Source organism: Oncorhynchus mykiss, chromosome 19 (genome assembly GCF_013265735.2).
Source record: "Oncorhynchus mykiss isolate Arlee chromosome 19, USDA_OmykA_1.1, whole genome shotgun sequence".
NCBI lineage: Eukaryota > Metazoa > Chordata > Actinopteri > Salmoniformes > Salmonidae > Oncorhynchus > Oncorhynchus mykiss.
This window is the reverse complement of record NC_048583.1, coordinates 33,252,964-33,271,995: the sequence shown is the minus strand read 5'-3', so window position 1 is coordinate 33,271,995 and position 19,032 is coordinate 33,252,964. Positions and strand designations below refer to the sequence as shown.

At 41.3% G+C, this 19,032-nt stretch overlaps 1 protein-coding gene across 4 annotated transcripts in view; it reads left to right on the top strand.

Annotated features, from left to right (window-relative positions):
• The window catches only part of akap6 (A kinase (PRKA) anchor protein 6), a 193,657-nt gene that overhangs the window by 89,404 nt on the left and 85,221 nt on the right, over positions 1 to 19,032 (top strand). For all 4 annotated transcript variants that reach the window (XM_036954678.1, XM_036954676.1, XM_036954675.1 and 1 more), the window contains exon 8: positions 15,463 to 15,602. In XM_036954678.1, the coding sequence (XP_036810573.1) occupies positions 15,463 to 15,602 (140 nt within the window). The remainder of the gene's footprint in view (positions 1 to 15,462; positions 15,603 to 19,032) is intronic.

Here is a 19,032-nt window from a genome sequence, read left to right as displayed (position 1 = left end):
TCAAATGTATATACTGTTTTCTATACTATTCTACTGTGTCTTAGTCCGTTCCGCTCTGACATCGCTCGTCCATATGTATATAGTCTTAATTCATTCCTACCTAGATTTGTGTGTATTGGGTATATGTTGTGTAATTTGTTAGATATTACTTGTTAGATATTACTGCACTGTCAGAGCTAGAAGCACAAGTATTTCGCTACACCCGCAATAACATCTGCTAATCCCGTGTATGTGACCAATACAATTTGATTTGATTTGAACTGTTTTAGTCACCTTTGGCCTCATGGTGAAATCCCTGAGCGGTTTTCTTCCTCTCCAGCAACTGAGTTAGGAAGGACGCCTGTATCTTTGTAGTGACTGGGTGTATTGATACACCATCCAACCTGTAATTAATAGCTTCATCATGTTCAAAGGGATTTTCATTGTCTGCTTTTCATTTTTTTCAACCAATAAGTTCCCTTTTTTGCGAGGCATTGGAAAACCTCCCTGGTCTTTGTAGTTGAATCTGTGTTTGTAATTCACTGCTCGACTGAGGGACCTTACAGATAATTGTATGTGGACTACAGAGATCTTGTTACTCCTGAACGTATTTAGGCTTGCCATAACTAAGGGGTTGAATACTTATTGACATTTCAGCTTTTAATTTTCATGGCATTTTTTTGAATATTTCCACTTTGACATAATGGGAGACTGTGTGAAGGCCATTATCTACATTTTTTCATTTTAAATTCAGGCTGTAACACAACAACATGTGGAACAAGTCAATTCTTTCTTTTGCCCTCTGCAATTGCTGCCACATTCGAGGCTGCTGTCCTGGAATTCATATCTACATCCCTTTATCTAGGGCCACGTTCACATCAATTCTTGAATTAGTTCAACTATATCAAACTCCTAAATAACTGCTATCTACCTCTCTAAAGTGTTTCTGTCTTTTAAATGAGAAATGCAAATAATCAGATATCCAAATAAGAAATAATGAATGTATGCCAGGGTCTCTCTGGCAGTATTAGCATGCAAAGGTACTCTAAATGGAATGTACAAAGTGTGCTAAAATGACACACCTCTAAGTGACTTTTGCCCAAAGACAATTGAAATTTCTCCCCAAAAAGTTAATGGTGCTATTTCTTTTTACAGACATTTATCAAATATTGAATTAAAAGGATGATAGAAATGAATATGCAGTAAAGCCTGCTGTCACGTCCCAGCGTTTGAAAATGATCCGTGACTTTTACACAAAATACTAGCATAGGTGAAATGTTTATAGTAGGGCGTTGTGTTGCAGCTCTGTGCAGTCTGTTTATTGAGATGGTGAATGAAGATGTACTGGCCCCTGCCCTTCTTCCTCTGGTTTCTTTGTGTAGCCTAGTTGTCTATTTCAGAAATGAACATTACTCTAAATCTAGTACAATTTAAACACCTTCTTATGAACAAATGATTTCCCATTCATTCTGCTTCTAAATGTGAATGAAGCAACAATCCGAACTTCGCTGCTCAGCATCCACTGTGTGGCTGCATCTTTGATGGCACCTTATGGGGCCCTTGTCAAATGTAGTGCACTACCGTATAAGGAATAGACTGCCATTTCAGACGCAACCAATGACCTCGTCCGAGTGCTTTTGCGCGACTTCATTACTTTTCTTCAATCTTCTATCCCCTGGCTGTGTTATTGTGTGCAGTTGAAGTCCGCTAGAAAATCAAAACCAGATTTTATTCTTTTTTTTTCATTTGTATTCTGCCTTCGACACTTGGCAATCGGATCAAAGATTACCCAACTTGCTTGCAAATAAAAGCAACGAGGAGGCACTTCAGGCTGTAATTATTAGAATCAGAGTGAGATTTTTTTTTGTGCCGAAAATGCGGAGCTCTATTGGAGCCTATTAGTTTGATTCCCTTTGTGGTTTGCTGGGTGTCCACATGTCAGGGCTGCTAATGCCTAATGAATTCTATCAAACTAAATACAATCAGGTCCAATCTGATAGGCATGGATGGGGATATATGAACACAGTGTGACGGCTAGGCTCTTGATATTGCTTGAAGTGAAGAGCTCATGCAGCTTCGGCGTTAGAGAAAAATGATTGCTTTATAATGTGTTGCCTGAGTAGTACAGCAGTGGTAACTTAAGTTAAAACACAGTGCAAACTCAACTGGTCTCAACTGTGGTTGCTGTCCTTGTACAATGAATGGCAAATGAAGTGCTTCAATGAGAATGTTCTGAGAAAGAATTCTTAAAATAGAATGCTCTTAACTCATCTGTGTGTTGATATCTAGATTCATACGAACGGGGGTATATTACCAAATAGTAAACAGTGTTTACTCTTCAAACAATATGTTACACAGTCGACAGAGACACAGAAGGAGTTTTGGCTTACGGTATTGTTTGTTCCTCTCCTAACATAGGGCTTCCTCAGATGACTCTCATCCAACTGTAATCCAACAATGACAATATTATTCACAGACAGGGATTTCTGTATTCTCAAGAAAGCCCTGCCCGTTCTCTGGTGGAGCGCGAGCGCATAATCCCTCTTCTAAAAGTCAGAGCAGACCCACAGTATCTCGCTGTACAGTATGGTGACCGTTAACTATCTTTTTAATATTTCATGTTTTGTTCTAATCAAAAATGAAATGGTTGAGCTAAACATCTGATTGGACTGTGGGAAGGGAGGGGGTGAAGGAGCTGATTGCATTGGATCCTGGGGCTATTTGCTAAGATTATGTCCCAAATGGCACCCTATTCCCTATGTAGTGCACTACTTTTGACCTGGGATCAAGGAATAGGGTGCCATTTGGGGCGTACCCTAACGGCCTTTCTACACTACAGCCATCGGGCATCCGGCCTTGCCATCAGCCATTGAGGGAATGCTTCCTTTGAAATCAATAGACGCTGCTATACTGCCCACGTTGCTTTGCGTCCAATGGCAGCATCCGAGCTCAAGAACCGCGCATGAATTCTATCTTGTGAATTCAAATCGTGAGAAATAAAGTCGATTTTTGGCTGGTTTCTGGTATTTCAGGTAGAACGTCACATTGACACAAAGCTGATGGCGATGCAGCACTGCACGTGTGGTCCAGCTGAAGTGTAAGCCTCCTCCTGAAGAAGTAGTGCGCGGTAATAACGGCACGGCTCCTTCTTTTCTTCTTCCTCCCTCCATTCCTCATTCCCTCCTCTCTCTCAGGACCCAGCAATTACCCTTAAGTCAGTGTGGAATAATTGTCAATGAATATTTAACAAGGCTTCAGTGGAAGCATAGGCATCAGAGAAGCATCAACTGCTATACTGTATTATTAATATAGGGAATTGTTACAGATACAGTGTAGAGAGTCACTGGACCACACCATGCAGTGGATTAGCAATTGGGAAAATGACGAAGCAGGTTCAGGAATAAATAAAGTGGGCTTCAAAAACATAATGGAGCCAGTGAGTTAAAAGAGGCACATTATGCAGCTGCTGTAAAACATGACAAAAGATGTCTATGTCATTCAATCAAACAGATAGCGGAAACATCACTAAAGCATTCCATCAGCCCCACCCCAGCCTCAGTCACAACTTTCAAGATCAAGTCCTCCCTCCCTGTATGTACCTACCTGATGTTCATTCTCAGCTGAATGTTCCAAAAAATATTCTAATCAGGAGTGCTTATAGCCAATCTGGTCAACATAAAACTGTCGGCAGTGTTATGAAATATGGGAGGTGGAATTACCTTATCCCTGTGATGATTTAACATGCCTCACAGGTGAAAGACAAAAACATGTCCCATCAGCCATCACTCCCTCCCTCCCTCTGTCAGTCCTCAATGAATGTCAGACGCGCTTCAGATGGATCCTTTACCCCCCCCCTCTCTCACTCGCTCTCTCACTTTCTCTCTCTCTCTCTCCTTCTCTCACTCTCTCTCTCACTTTCTCTCTCTCTCCTTTATCTTCCCTTCTCCCTCTCTCTCTCTCCCTCCCTCTCTCTCTCTCTCTCTCTCTCTCTCTCTCTCTCCTTCTCTCACTCTCTCTCTCACTTTCTCTCTCTCTCCTTTATCTTCCCTTCTCCCTCTCTCTCTCTCTCCCTCTCTCTCTCTCTCTCTCTCTCTCTCTCTCTCTCTCTCTCTCCTTCTCTCACTCTCTCTCTCACTTTCTCTCTCTCTCTCTTTATCTTCCTTTCTCTCTCTCTCACACTTTCTCTCTCTCTCCTTTATCTTCCCTTCTCCCTCTCTCTCTCTCTCTCTCCCTCTCTCTCTCTCTCTCTCTCTCCCTCTCTCTGTCTCAATCTGTCTCTCCCTCTCTACCTCTCCCTCCCTACTTCTCCCTACCTCCTCCTTGGAGTGTTGTAAAATTCTAATGTCTGTCCTCTGGTTCTGTCCTCCCTGAAATCTGGCCAAAGCGCAGAAGGAAAGATAGCTGCCATACCTGAAAAGCAATGCACACAGATACACAAAAGGGGAAAGGACTCAGTCATGAAGTGACGTTCTGTTCCTCAGAGGAAAGATAAATGACATCCAATGAGTCCTATCTTCTGTATTCGGAATTCATGTATTCTATATGTACTTTACAATACAGTAGATAGACAGGGAAAGAAATGGTCTGCCACTGCGTTTTAGCTCTTTGATGATCCATAATGATTTCTCCTTTGGTTTTATAGCGAGCTTTGACAGATGCTCTGAGTAGTAAAATGTTATTATTGTCACAAACCTGGCCATGGTGATTAGACGCCTCTTTGTTTGTGCTTGAATCGTTTTAATGTAGACACCAGCAGGGAACAAGCAGGCAACACACTGTGTGTGCGTGTGTGCGTGTGTGCGTGTGTGTGCGTGTGTGCGTGTGTGTGTGTGTGTGTGTGCGTGTGTGTGTGTGTGCGTGTGTGCGTGTGTGTGCGTGTGTGTGTGTGTGCGTGCGTGTGCGCGTGTGTGCGTGTGTGCGTGTGTGTGTGTGTGTGTGTGTGTGCGTGTGTAAATCCCCATGACAAAATCCACCTGTGTACTTCATCCTGAAGTAAAATGATATCAGATTACTATATTATTGTGATATCGTATACGTTACTATGGTATTGCAGTGGCAAGTCACTAGCTACAAACTCTGCATGAGAGCTGGCAGAAAATGTAGCCGGTTTCTAGGCTGATCTTCACCTGTGTGAGTACTATTGTTTTGGGGTTTATTCCTTTAGAAAGTTTCCAAATTCCTCCGGGTTCAAATGTTATTTAAAGGATTCAGCCCTGAATTCCCCCTGTTTCCTCCGTCTCCTCCTCGGCTGGTGGAAAAGCATTATTGGCATTGTCAACACAGCTGAAATGCTAAGAATTATTGTACAAACAGAATGGCTTGTCTCCCGGATTACTTTTGATTTATGTTCCAGCTTTGATATTGGAAATAAGTAGAAGGGTGTCCTTGAACACCACTGTTAGTAAAGCAAAGAGAAGAGATTACTTTGGAAGGAGAAGCAGAATAAATGGGCTCTATGTTAGGAGAGGAGGAATGTTTGATTCCCACGTCTAGTGGCTGTGGAGAATCAGGAGGACTGCGTAGTGCTCTGTTCTGTGATGTTTGGACCATTGCTACAGTACATCATCTCCTTTGACTGTGCTTCTTAGATCCAGACCTGGGTTCAAGTTGTGTTGGTTTTCTTTCAGATATTTTAGCTGCACTTGATTGAGCTTGCCTGACACAATGGAACCAATGGAATAGTACCAAAAGTGTAAACCCCGCCCAGCTGGCACTCCAGGCAGGTCCAATGATAGATTGCTTAGCTTTAGAAATGGGCCAATCTTGTTAGTAGTCCACCTGGACTAGAGTGAGTTAATAAGGACAGTCCAATTCATTACATATGCTCATTGGTCAATATGATGATTGAGACCTATTACTTATAGTGAGTCTTTGTGTTGGTTAAAAAGCCCAACATATATTTGGGACATGTATTATGTATGATTGTCTCTATTGAAAAGAGAAATACCTGTTGTGCTGTTCTATTTGAGTCAATGTTGGCTTTGTATGTTGGTTCTATGGTGTTTGGTTGGTCCTCCCTCATTTCTCTTTGAGTTGAAATCTCTCTGGTGGTACATGTGTTTATTCTGCCCACGAGTTGTTCTGAATCTTAAAGCCCTATTTATGTGATGCTTTGCTTTCCCAAACAACAGCAAAGGGAGGAACCTGTGATTCTCTCCACAACAGGCAGTAGTAGCTCTCCAGTCTTCGCTTCTGACATAGTCGCTGTCAAATTACACTTAATGGCTCTGAATTATACAAAATGCCCCATAATTACCTCTAATTTCCTCCAGTGTTAAGTTTTCTTTCCTACCACCCATGATGTAAATAAATGAGTATGACTGATCTAATTCTCTTGTTTTGGAGAGACTGCAGGATGATGGATCTGTGAGGGGATTCAATTGGTTGGCTAATTAGATTTTTCTATTGTCAGTGCTTATTCAGTGATCTACTTCGACCACCTTTAAAGATGATTACCCCACATCACATTAAATAACAAATACTTCCAACCAAACTTCATGTCTATTTCTAAACCACCCCCCGACTACACACACACACACACACACACACACACACACACACACACACACACACACACACACACACTCTGTCTTTATATTATGTTCAACCATTCTTATCCACATCCCCACTCCCGACCAGAGCAGAGCAGAGCCTGCTGAGAGGGCCCATGTGGACTATCTATCGGGGTTTCTCATATGAATTCACTTCTAAATCATATTTGATTTCATGCATAATTAGTTTGTCCATCAGTAGGCCTGCGTCTGGCCCCACGCTGCTACGGTATCTGCAGCATCACACAGGTCTGATGACACTGTGCTTTGGCACAACAGACAATATGCATTAGAAGAATAGCACGGTTCCGAGCCACTGCCCAACATCAGCTGCATGGAAGTCATTCCAATTCCCCCATCCTGACTATGGTAACTGTACCTTTGGAACAACATAAAGATAGCAGCAACACTGAACATTCATCCATTGCGTTTGCAGCTTTCAGTTTTGATAGAACTCCGCTACTCTCCTGCCCCACGGATTAAACCGGCCGACTTAATTATGTTTTAAAATGATATTTTAATTAAATATCAAGGTAAGCAGAAATGGATCGCAAAATAATTAATCAAACATCCCAAATATTAAACAGGGTTTTTTTTCTGCATGGGGCAGCAGAAAAGTAAGAAGCCTTATTTAGAGTCTGTTAGAGATTCAATCTAATTTAATTCTCTACCCCCTCTCTAAATAAACAGTTCTAAGACCTTTTTTTCATCTGGGGAGAGTAGAGATGATAGAGGTAATCAATATTTCTAGCATTTTAATTAAAACCGTTAGTGGAATAAATCCATTTAATTATCAGTTAATGAAATACAAGGTCATTTACCTGACAGCAACTTTGAAGGTGGCTTACTGGCTGGAATGAGCACAGCAGCCTAGTGTCAGGGCCGTTTAGCTGCTGTCAATTGGCAGGTTGAGATTCTCCTGGCAGGTTAACCCCTGAACGTCCTGTTGGCTCTGGCTTGGCTGGCCCGGTGCTCTGCTGAGAAGGAGGATTTAACAAGGATCTAGCTACAGCTCCTCTCCACCCTCAGAGTTCAGATACAGGCAGGCAGACACACACAAGTATGCAGGAACTCATTCATGCACACAGTACACACACACACTCACACACACACACACACACCCATACGCTGTTGATAAGGCGTCTTATGAAAATCAAGGTTATCAGATCCAATGGTTTAAACTCTGTTATTATGAGATTACACTCTGGGAATAGCAGGGGCGGTACAGTAAATATGAGTTTCTAGGCTGCTATATTTTACCTTTCACTTCTTAAAATGGAGAGAGAGAGAGAGAGAGAGAGATTGTTGAACTTGATTATCCTTACAGTGAAGAGCTATCAACATGGTTAGACGTGCGATATTTAGCCAAAGCTAACCTACTAGCTGAATAAGACATCCAACATAAATAGATACACCATTCATTCTAGAGCCGTCTCTGATGGGGTGGGGTTTAGCCTATGGTGAATAGGGATCCCTGGTAGAGATTTTTCTGAATCATCATAGGTTTAGACTGTGTGTAATATTGCACATCGACTGGATTCTGGTGGATATTTCGTATAAGGAAACAAGGATGTCCAGAGCTAAAGGGATGAGGAATACTACCTCACCACAACCACTACTATAGCACCGCAGCTTCAACCCAGCACCACCGTCCCCCATCTGGAACAAATACAACAAATAAGGAATAGAGATACAATGAAGCAGAGAAATCGAATCTAACTTGGCCCCAAGCACTTACCTGGAATGTGCATATAATGGTCCTGGGCATTTGTCATTGTGAATCGTTCTGGAGTTTTGTCCTACTGTTAACGAAATAGTAAACTTGGCCTTGTGCATTATGTTCCAGCTTTATGTATCAATCTTTACAATTGCTTTCTTTGTCTTATTGCTGGAATCAATTTCTTTCCTGTGATTGCCAAGAAGAGCATTTAAAAGCGGTTGCTCCACGGTTTGTTTCTGCCTCTCTCTTTTCTCCCCTTTGTTGTCAATGGCTAAGAGGTGTGCTGTTTGTGGAAAGAGCCACAAAATATTAGCCTTGTTTCATCAAATAACTACTGAAGTAGGATCATCTTTTGATTTATCAGATATATTCGATGTGTAGCTCTTGACTAGAATCTAGTCAAGGGCTATGAAATGTAGGTGTTTACTAGACGTCGCTGTAGTATGACGGCACGTTGTAATGACTGACTTGCTGCTACAATATGAGTCAGAGACAGGCTGGCAGGCAGGCTGACAGAAAGTCTGGCAGACAGGCTGGCAGGCAGGCAGACAGAAAGTCAGGCAGACAGACAGTGTGTGATTCAGGTAGGGTTTTGTTACAGAACCTGCCCAGGCTCCTACCATGCTTGTTCTATCTCTCTCCATGCGTTGGCACTGATGTTATACTGCAATCTGCCCACCACTGGGTCTCAGGGAGAGGCAAACGTGAACATTACGCCAACTCTGATATCAAGGCTTGATCCTGCGCCTGTTGACTTATTTATTTTCCTCTACAATTCACTTTGAAAACCTTCACTCCTTTCATCCAACAACACCCCAAAAACATTCGTTTTAGCTCCCCGAACTCAAAGGAAGGCATGTTGTCGAGCAGCTAGCTCTGATACCAGCTTTTCTCCGATTTAGAATTAAGATCAGATTTTTTATGTTACTTAATTATTTCCTAATTAGTTTGCATGTTAATTAAAATGGTGGCTAATGTTAATTACCTATATTAATGCATTCTCAGTGTAACACCTGCCTGAAGCGCTTGGCTCTGTTTTAGAAATATCTTCATCTGAGCTGTTTGCCGGATGCCGCTGTGCCGCCTCTCCTCTCCATGTTGAAAAGCGGCGTGGAATTGATCTCAGATGGGCTGCTAGGGAGGTGTACTGAGCCTGTGAAGGATTTCTGATTTCTGTTGTTTTGAAAGATAGGAAAAAAATATTTATGTGTATGAGCGCCAGGGACAAACACATATTTGAGTGCTGTCTAATACACTATATGGGCGTGTTGTTACTGGTTCAATCATTAATGGTGTTTCTCACAGACGTACGCTGTTTTCATTGTCTCATATTAATACTGTTAAGATATGCCTAAAATAAACAAACTTTTCTTGACTGTGTTATGACTTCCGTATATGCATCTCGATGTATTCGCTCACATGCCTGTTCAGATGCTACATAGTCTTGTATTGCTAACCAGAACCATATTAGATAGACGGTCAGTAGTCTGACTGTGTATTAGATAGAAAAGGATGATCACACAATCAATAGTAGCCCTACCTCCCTAATCTATAGTGGGGGACAGTGTGTGTGTGAGTTCTGCTGGTGTTCTCCTCTCCTCTTCACACTGATGTGTCTGTCTGTCTCTCTCTGCTGCTGTTTTGACTTCTTGGAAGCCAGGGATCAGCGATTAAATGTCACCTTTCAGCAACAACATTAAATAAGAAGCAGCAATTTAGCTCCCTAGCAATTGCTAATTTCACGCCCTGATAAATGTTGCAGGAGCTAAACCTTTCAAACTCCCCTAAGATATTTCTTAAAGGTGCAGGAGCATATGTACGTAGTGTAACCCGTATGTTTATCCCTGGGACTTTACCGCCAAGGTCAAAGTCCTTTCGGTGGAGATGCTGAATAAGTCAGCCAGCCAACTCTGTGCCATTGCTTTATTTATGCAGACGTTTCACCCCTCTCATGCTGTCCAGTATTCTCATCCTGATGATACCATGACGCTAGTCAATGCAAAGGCTTTCTGTTAAATCATTGTACTAAACGAGAAGAGGGAAATAACTGTGACCCTCATCCCAAAGAAACATGGAGAATCAATCATAGCAATCATAGTACAGTATACTGCTATTTATAGCTGTGAGAATCCCATATACTGTACGTAAGAAAGAATGAATGAATGAAAGTTGCACATGTCAGACCACACTTTTATGATAATAGTTATTTTTGGCAGCCTCATGATTCATGCCAGGAGACCATACTACATATTAAATCCAGACTTTATGTCTAGTGATTTGAAAGTAATAGTTTTCAAATGAGTTTCATGTTTTCCAATGGCTCCTCAGAGAGCCACAATCTTGAAAATGATCCTCTACAGCATGTTTCAAATGGAAACAAATCGGAACGTTAAAGAAAATATTTTTCCTGTCATTTTTTTGTTGCAGAAAACAAGTTGGAGACAGTGCATGGAATTCCACATCACTCCTCTATTGATGATCAGGATTTCAAAATGGTGGCCTATTCCCAAAAGGGTTGTTGGTTGTTTTGAAGGTGAAGCTTCACTGTTGTATGTGTAAATTTATGAGATACTTTAATGGAATCCTCAGCCGTTTACAACTCCTGAGTTCCAACCCCACAGCTCCCATCTGAATTTATTTTCTGAGCATGCTTCTTCCATCCTTCCATCTATCTGTCCGCTCCTTTCTGATACAGCCTCAGCACAGCACAACACATCAGGATGGCCCTGATGGGAGACATTTCAAACAAGCCAATGTATGTTGTGGGTGTTTGAACACAAGTCGCGGGGGCCGGGGTGGTTGGCGGTGACTTCCCACAGTTTTCAATCTCGCTGCGATGCCTCTTGCATTCAGAGAGGACGATAAAGAAATAAACCAACCCAGCTTTATGTCACATTGCCTAAATATACAGTTTAAAAGGCGTCCTCAGACCCCGGCTCTACCGTTCCCATACCGAGTAGTGTTCACCAGAGGCACATACTGTATCTCTCCTCGTTAATTTTGTATTGTTCCCCAGCTGGTTCAAATCAGACCAGTATCCTGTTTGCATTGCAGCCACAAAATTCATTTTTTCTTTCTATCTCTTGTAGTTTTTTCGGGGGTCTCAGAAGAAAGACAAAGGGAAAAGCCGTTGTTGCACAATTCTGTTTTGATGATTTTGATTCAAATGAATTTGCCGGTGTGTTTTTATTCGAAACATCTGGTCCTCCAAACAGCCCGTGGACATTCTTGTAAGTCTGTGATTCTTCCCTCAAGTTTATCTCTGCCTTCAGTATCACAGAACTTGTAGCTCCTAGCTCCTTGTATTTGCAGATGGCATTTCTATTTGTTTTATATCGATCTTTGAGGGATATCTCATTTTTACTCTATTTGGCCTATCTTTCCCTTTTACAGGTATTAGTGTGAATGAATGAGAACTTTCATAATGTACTCATCCTGTATGTATCCACTCAGGATGTCTTTTCCATAAGGAGTACATTAAGTGTATGAATTTTGCCTATACGGTTTAATGTGTTCTATCTCAATAATATAACATATGCTATTTAGCAGATGCTTTTCACCCAAAGCAACTTAGTCACGCGCGCATGCATTTTACGTAGGAATGGAACCCACTTCCTGGTGTTGCAAGCGCCATGCTCTACCAACTGAGCTACAGAGGACCACAATAAAAATCAAACGAGCAAAGTCGTTGTTACTGTGACTGTCACGCCTGGTCTTGGACTTTAAATCTTCAATAGACTAAATGTTGAATCAATCCGCAGTTCTGTTGTTGCATCTTTCTTTGTTCGTTTCATTCATGCCAATTGTACGGGAAGGTCAACTCGATTCGATGTTAAAGTTCAGGAACACGTTCAGAACCACCAGCAAGGGATGTATCTATCTATCCATCTTTCCATCTAAGCTGTGTGAAAATATGCGTATTGTCGACAATATGCATCACTGTTTCACCCTAATCATACTGCATTACAGCCATATTGATATTTTCAAAGGGAGTATGTGAGTGCCGGGAGCTACGGTTGTATACATCACCACATATCCATTATTGATGACATCATCATTACCCTCTCCTGCCTGGTCTGATCAATGAGAGCCTATAGCAGAACCAATCATTGAAACAGTATGTGAAGGTAACAGTATCTGAAAGCAGAGGAAACAGGTGATGATGATGATAGAACTCTGACTGCTTGGATGGATGGAGGTACGGTTGATTGACAGTCGAAGCAGCAGGGGTTGCCCCTGGAGATATCTGGCTCTAGAAAGTAGTTCTGAGGCCCAGTATAGTAAATTGGCCCTGGCATGTAAACAAAAAAACACCTAAAATGACTTGATTCAGCAGATCCTCATATCTGAGTCTGCCCTCTGTCTCCCGAGACAGACCTAAGTATTCATCAAATGATCAAAATGTATATTGATTCCTTTGCACATTAGCAGTTTAAAGGCAGGAGAGGAGTGTTTTGACAGAGTGAGCGAGTGTGCGAGCAGCGCAGGTTTGAATGATTCTGTTTGAAATAAGAATACAGGATGCAGCACTCCGAATCCCCATGTCTGCATATCTGAATAAGCAGAAGTTTAAACAGGCTGAAAGGGATTGCAAGAAAATCAAAACCAACCGACCGTCCGCAGTTCACAGGGTTATTCTCTATAGAGATTCGTCCTGGCAAATCACTGCTCAGAGATGTTATTTTCCAGAAAATAAGTAACATTAGAAGGTTGATGGAAATCATTGTGGATGTGCGGTGTTGATGCTTGCTTTCTCTATCTAAATGGTGAATTGTCTTTTTCTTTAGCATAACTGTTGGAAATGTCAACACAAAGCGTCCCTCTCCATTTTAAGACTGGAAGGAATTGTTGCTCATACTGTCAATGTGATCGGTGTTTTGTGGAGCGTTGATTCCTGGGTTACTAAGGAAATAATGTTCAGGCAGATCTGGTAGAGTTAGTCATTATGGTATAGGCTTATGGTACAGGTAATCATTATGGTATAGGATTATGGTACAGGTAATCATTATGGCATTCTGTCAGGTACAAAATTATTGGCACCCTTGATAATGAGCAAAAAATACCTATTTATTAATTATTTATGAAATAAATAATACAACTACTGAGCTAACTTGTATGCAAAAAAATATTATATAATTTTATACTCATAAAATTGCTCAGAGAAAGAGATTTTGTTCAACAAGTAATAAAACATATTTTCAAAACGATAGGGGTAAAAAAATGATGGGCACCCCTGTTTTCAAGACCTTTCAATGCCTCACCTTGCGAGGATAACGGCACTGAGCCTTTTTCCAAAATGTCTTTTGAGATTGGAGGACACTTTGGGAGGAATCTTAGACCATTCCTCCATACAGAATCTTTCCAGATCCTTGATATCGTTTGTCTGCACTTATGGACTGCCCTCTTCAATTCAAACCACTGGTTTTCAATGGGATTCAAGTCCTTTCGAGGATAAAAACTCAGTGCCATTATCCTCACAAGGTAAGGGTTTGAAAGGTATCGATAACAAGGGTTCCAATAATTGTGACCCTTATCTTTTTAAGTAAAAAGGATTTACTTGTTAAGCAAAATCTCTTTCTCTGAGCAATTCTATTAGTATAAAATAAAATAATTTTCCAATTTGTTTGAGTGAACTCCAAAAGTATTGGGACAGTGACACATTTGGTTTTGTTTTGGCTCTGTACTCCAGCACTTTGGATTTGAAATGATACAGTGCAGACTGTCAGCTTTAATTTAATATCGAGTGAACCTTTTTACATAGTCCCTCCATTTTAGGGGACCAAAAGTATTGGGAAAAATTGCCTTATACACTGAGTATACCAAACATTAAGAACGCCTGCTCTTTCCATGACATTGACTGACCAGGTGAATCCAGGTAAAAGCAATGACCCCTGATTGATGTCACTAGTTAAATCTACTTCAATCAGTGTCTATGTCGTGGAACGAGCTTGTTCTTAATGTTTTGTATACTCAGTGTAGTTCTGGCTAGTTTGAGAAGGACAAAACAAAACTTCTTCAAGATCCTTCAAACTGGGAAGCCAACCAAATCATGGCGAGTCCTCATACATTCCACGGATGATACTCTCTTCTGGGCCCCGGCCGCATGCACTATCTGTCCTGTCCTCCAATTCAAGGTGTCTGGTGCTAAATTGCTTTTGTCTGTAGTCTGCATTAGTCATTATTGTGTGTGTAAGCAGCTCCAATGGGATTGGGTAATTAGGATCCTGACACGGCGTCCGTGAGCGGGCTGAGTGAATCCGAAATGAAGGCAAATGAAAGCAAATTCCTTCGAGGGGGACGGAGAAGGAGATCTTGCCGCCACAGTTGCGCCCACTAATTTTCTTGGAGCTCCTAGTTAGGTTCATTTCATTCTTCCCAAATGAACAGAGCGGGTTTCATAACACACACACACACACACAAATAAATGAGAACGAGAAACCAAATGCATCTATCTGTTGATTTACTTGTTTATTATCGAGTGTGCTTTTGATAGAGAAGCAGTTTGCATTCATGGAATTGTTTGACCTTTGTAGAGGCATCTGTAAAATAGACAAAACGGTTTTGACAGCACACAAACAAAGACAGTTTATACAGTGTTAAGGAGGAACGAGGAAAAACCAAGCAGGGCGGGGTAGTCGTTCATTGGCACAACAATGGCTTCATCTCCATATATTTTGTATGCAATTACAGATCCACTGCGAGGCCTGCACAGCTTTCTGATTGTCTGATGCTCAGAATCACTGATCTTAACAGAAGCACTTTGGTAATGTTGCCGTATGGTGGGATTTGATATTCCTACAGTACAACAGGGCGTTTGTCTAGTGGCCAATCTGTTGGGCTCTTGAGTATGTCCATCATCTTTAATGCATAGGACATCTTATTCCAGTAACCATCCATCACAATTGCTATATCAGTAACAGGTGTTTGTTTAAAGCTAATAACTAATGTTGTGTTGAGAATTATACACTCATATCAACATAATATCTGACAATATACAGAACAACCTTTGTTTTCCAGAATGTCCTTAGTTTCCCAGTGGTAGGTCTTATTCAGTAAGTCACACTGTAGCAAAATGTTTCCAAACATTCTGAAACCGAAAACAAAAATTAGCGTTTCTTATTGGCATAGTCACGGTGGTCCATCCCTATTTTCCTCTCATTATTGCCAAATGAACATGACCCTAATGTGTCCTTTGATGTGTTGTGTTATCAGGTGGAGTTGCTGCAGAGCCACCATGAGGCCCAGAGGGATGCCCTGGACCAGCTGAGCCTGAAGCTGAACAGCCAGCAGTACTGCACTGGCACCAACAGGAGGACTGGGAGGGAGTACACACAGATGTCCAAGAACAACAGGTAGAACGCCACCATTGACCCTTAGGGCCACCATACTTATGGGGACCTACTTGGTTATGTTACACAGACCCACAATCAGACCTCTTCGATTTAGGTAGCCTACTGTATGAGCCAGCCCAATCTGGTATTTTATCTTGAAAATTGGTCTTTTATCTTGACACAGGGACCTTTATTTTGAAATGGGGTCTTTTATTTTGACATCAAATAATTTACTGAGCTGAGAAAAATATACAGACAATGGAAGCAAGTCAATGATAACTGTTAGTCACTGAGGGTTTGTTTTAGCTACCACTATAAATACTAAAGCTTGGGGACAATGTGGTCTCTTGCAAAGAAGAAGAAGAAGGCTTTCTCTTTCTACAAGAGAAGTTGCTCTGTCAATTTAAGCATTCTGTTTATTCACAGTGGAATGAAATGTCACACACACTTTTATAATTTGGGGGTCACGTTCTTAACATTGTAATCTGGCGTGTACAGCACCACTCTTTGTCACGGCGCTTTTTGACTGTTTCACGCCTTACTTTGATGGTCTCTCTCCCCCAGTGGTTATCGCCAACAGACAGAAGCTAGCTACTGTTTACAAGGTTCTGCTCCACTCACTGGGAAAGACGCACTTAAAAGACTAGGAACTGGAGAGTCATGTTCGTTGTGCTAATGATAAGCAGTGGAAGAGTGAGTGGACTCCCAAGCACAGTGCTATTGTTGTTTGGTAACTGTACAGTACAACATTTTAGAACAAGAATTCTATATACAGTTGCAGTCAAATATATTGGCACCCTTTGCATGATTCACTATTTCTTATAAAATAAGTTGATTTTTTTTTGTGTGTGTTCACGTGTGTTTTAACTTCAAAGTCCAAAAATGGGCTGGACTAAATCATTCCAAATTCAAATTACGTTGGTTGGAGGCACGGGATTCTCGTTTAGTGTGTTATTTATCTCACCTGTGGTAAATTGCATGTGTCTACAGAGTAACCATTCAACCACTTCTGAAAAGAGAAAACAGAACATTCTGCTCCATTGCACTCCATTGTAAACTGCAGGGTGTCAATATATTTGACTGCAACTGTGTCATTCGAAAAAGGCCATGTTCGTCAGTGAATGTTAAATGGATTGTTCGACCACAGATGATTCAACACAGTACCCTCAATGGTAGGTAGCAGAGGAGGCTGGTGGGCAGAAATATAGGATCAAACACATAGTATCTGTAATAGGTACCATTCTATTTATTCCACTCCAGCCATTACAATAAGCCTGTCCTCCGATATTTCAACCCACCAACCACAACTGTTAGGTAGGTTACATTTCAGTGTCTCCTCCCCAGTCAGTCCTGCAGCAGACAGAGAGTGAGTCAGTCTCTGTAACTCAGGAGTCCAGACCCAGCTGACTCCCCTCCCTTGGCTTTGAATCAAGCCTCCTTTTAATCCTTTTAAGCCTCTCATTCTAATGATTTATTTGGTAGAAAACCATAATGATCCTTTGAATTTTAATGACGGCTGCCTGCTCAAGGATTCATTGTTTTGACTCTTTGGCCCTTACCTTTAAATGGAAACGTCTTCGGGAAGGAGCTGTCGAAATCTATAGCCGGGGCTGCCGCTCCTCTCTTCTTGCTTGCTAGCTCGCCACCACCGCTGCGTTTTCAGGCCTGTCGGCTCACTAGCACACCTCTCAACCTTGATAATTACAGAATGGCTGCCAGTCACTGAGACCGAAGCTATTCACTGTATAGTGCACTTCTTTCGGCCAAAGCCCCATCCTATTCCCTATAAAGTGTACTACTTTCCCACCCTACTCCCTATATAATACACTACTTTTGGCAAGAGTGCTATATATAGTTGAAGTCAGAAGTTTACATACACCTAAAAAAACTCTTTTTTTTAAACCACTCCATAAATTTCTTGTTAACAAACTATAGTTTTGGCAAGTCGGTTAGGACATCTACTTTGTGTATGACACAAGTAATTTTTCCAACAATTGCTAACAGACAGATTATTTCACTTATAATTCACTGTATCACAATTCCAGTGGGTCAAAAGTTTACATTCACTAAGTTGACTGTGCGTTTAAACAGCTTGGAAAATTCCAGAAAATGATGTCATGGCTTTAGAAGCTTCTGAAAGGCTAATTGACATCATTTGAGTCAATTGGAGGTGTACCCGTGGATGTATTTCAAGGCCTACCTTCAAACTCAGTGCCTCTTTGCTTGACACCATGGGAAAATCAAAAGAAATCAGCCAAGACCTCAGAAACAAAATTGTAGACCTCCACAAGTCTGGTTCATCCTTGGGAGCAATTTCCAAATGCCTGAAGTAGCCACGTTCATCTGTACAAACAATAGTATGCAAGTATAAACACCATGGGACCACGCAGCCATCATACTGCTCAGGAAGGAGACGCATTCTGTCTCCTAGAGATTAACGTACATTGGTGCGAAAAGTGCAAATCAATCCCAGAACAACAGCAAATTACCTTGTGAAGATGCTGGAGGAAACAGGTACAAAAGTATCTATATCCACAGTAAAACGTGTCCTATATCGACATAACTTGAAAGGCCGCTCAGCAAGGAAGAAGCCACTGCTCAAAAACTGCCATAAAAAAGCCGGACTACGGTTTACAACTGCACATGGTGACAAAGATTGTACGTTTTGGAGAAATTTCCTCTGGTCTGATGAAAATAGATGGCATCATGAGGGAGGAAAATGATTTGGATATATTGAAGCAACTTCTCAAGACATCAGTCAGGAAGTTAAAGTTTGGTCGCAAATGGGTCTTCCAAATGGACAATGACCCCAAGTATACTTCCAAAGTTGTGGCAAAATGGCTTAAGGACAACAAAGTCAAGGTATTGGAGTGGCCATCACAAAGCCCTGACCTCAATCCTATAGAACATTTGTGGGTAAAACTGAAAAAGCATGTGTGAGCAAGGATCCTACAAACCTGACTCAGTTTCACCAGCTCTGTCAGGAGGAATGGGCCAAAATTCACCCAGCTTATTGTGGGAAACTTGTGGAAGGTTACCCGAAAAGTTTGACCCAAGTTAAACAATTTAAAGGCAATGCTAGCAAATACTAATTGAGTGTATGTAAACTTCTGACCCACTGGGAATGTGATGAAAGAAATAAATGCTGAAATAAATCATTATCTCTACTATTATTCTGACATTTCACATTCTTAAAATAAAGTGTTGATCCTAACTGACCTAAGACAGGGAGTTTCGACTAGGATTAAATGTCAGGAATTGTGAAAAACTGAGTTGAAATGTAATTGGCTAAGGTGTATGTAAACCTCCGACTTCAACTGTATATAGGGAATCGGGTGCCATTTCAGGTTTAAAGATATCATATAGGCAAGGATGTTAGATGTTAATTTCCCTCGTTAGTAGCAGGCGGGATTAACACCATCAATTAAAGGGGCCTTTCTATAAAAGTGTC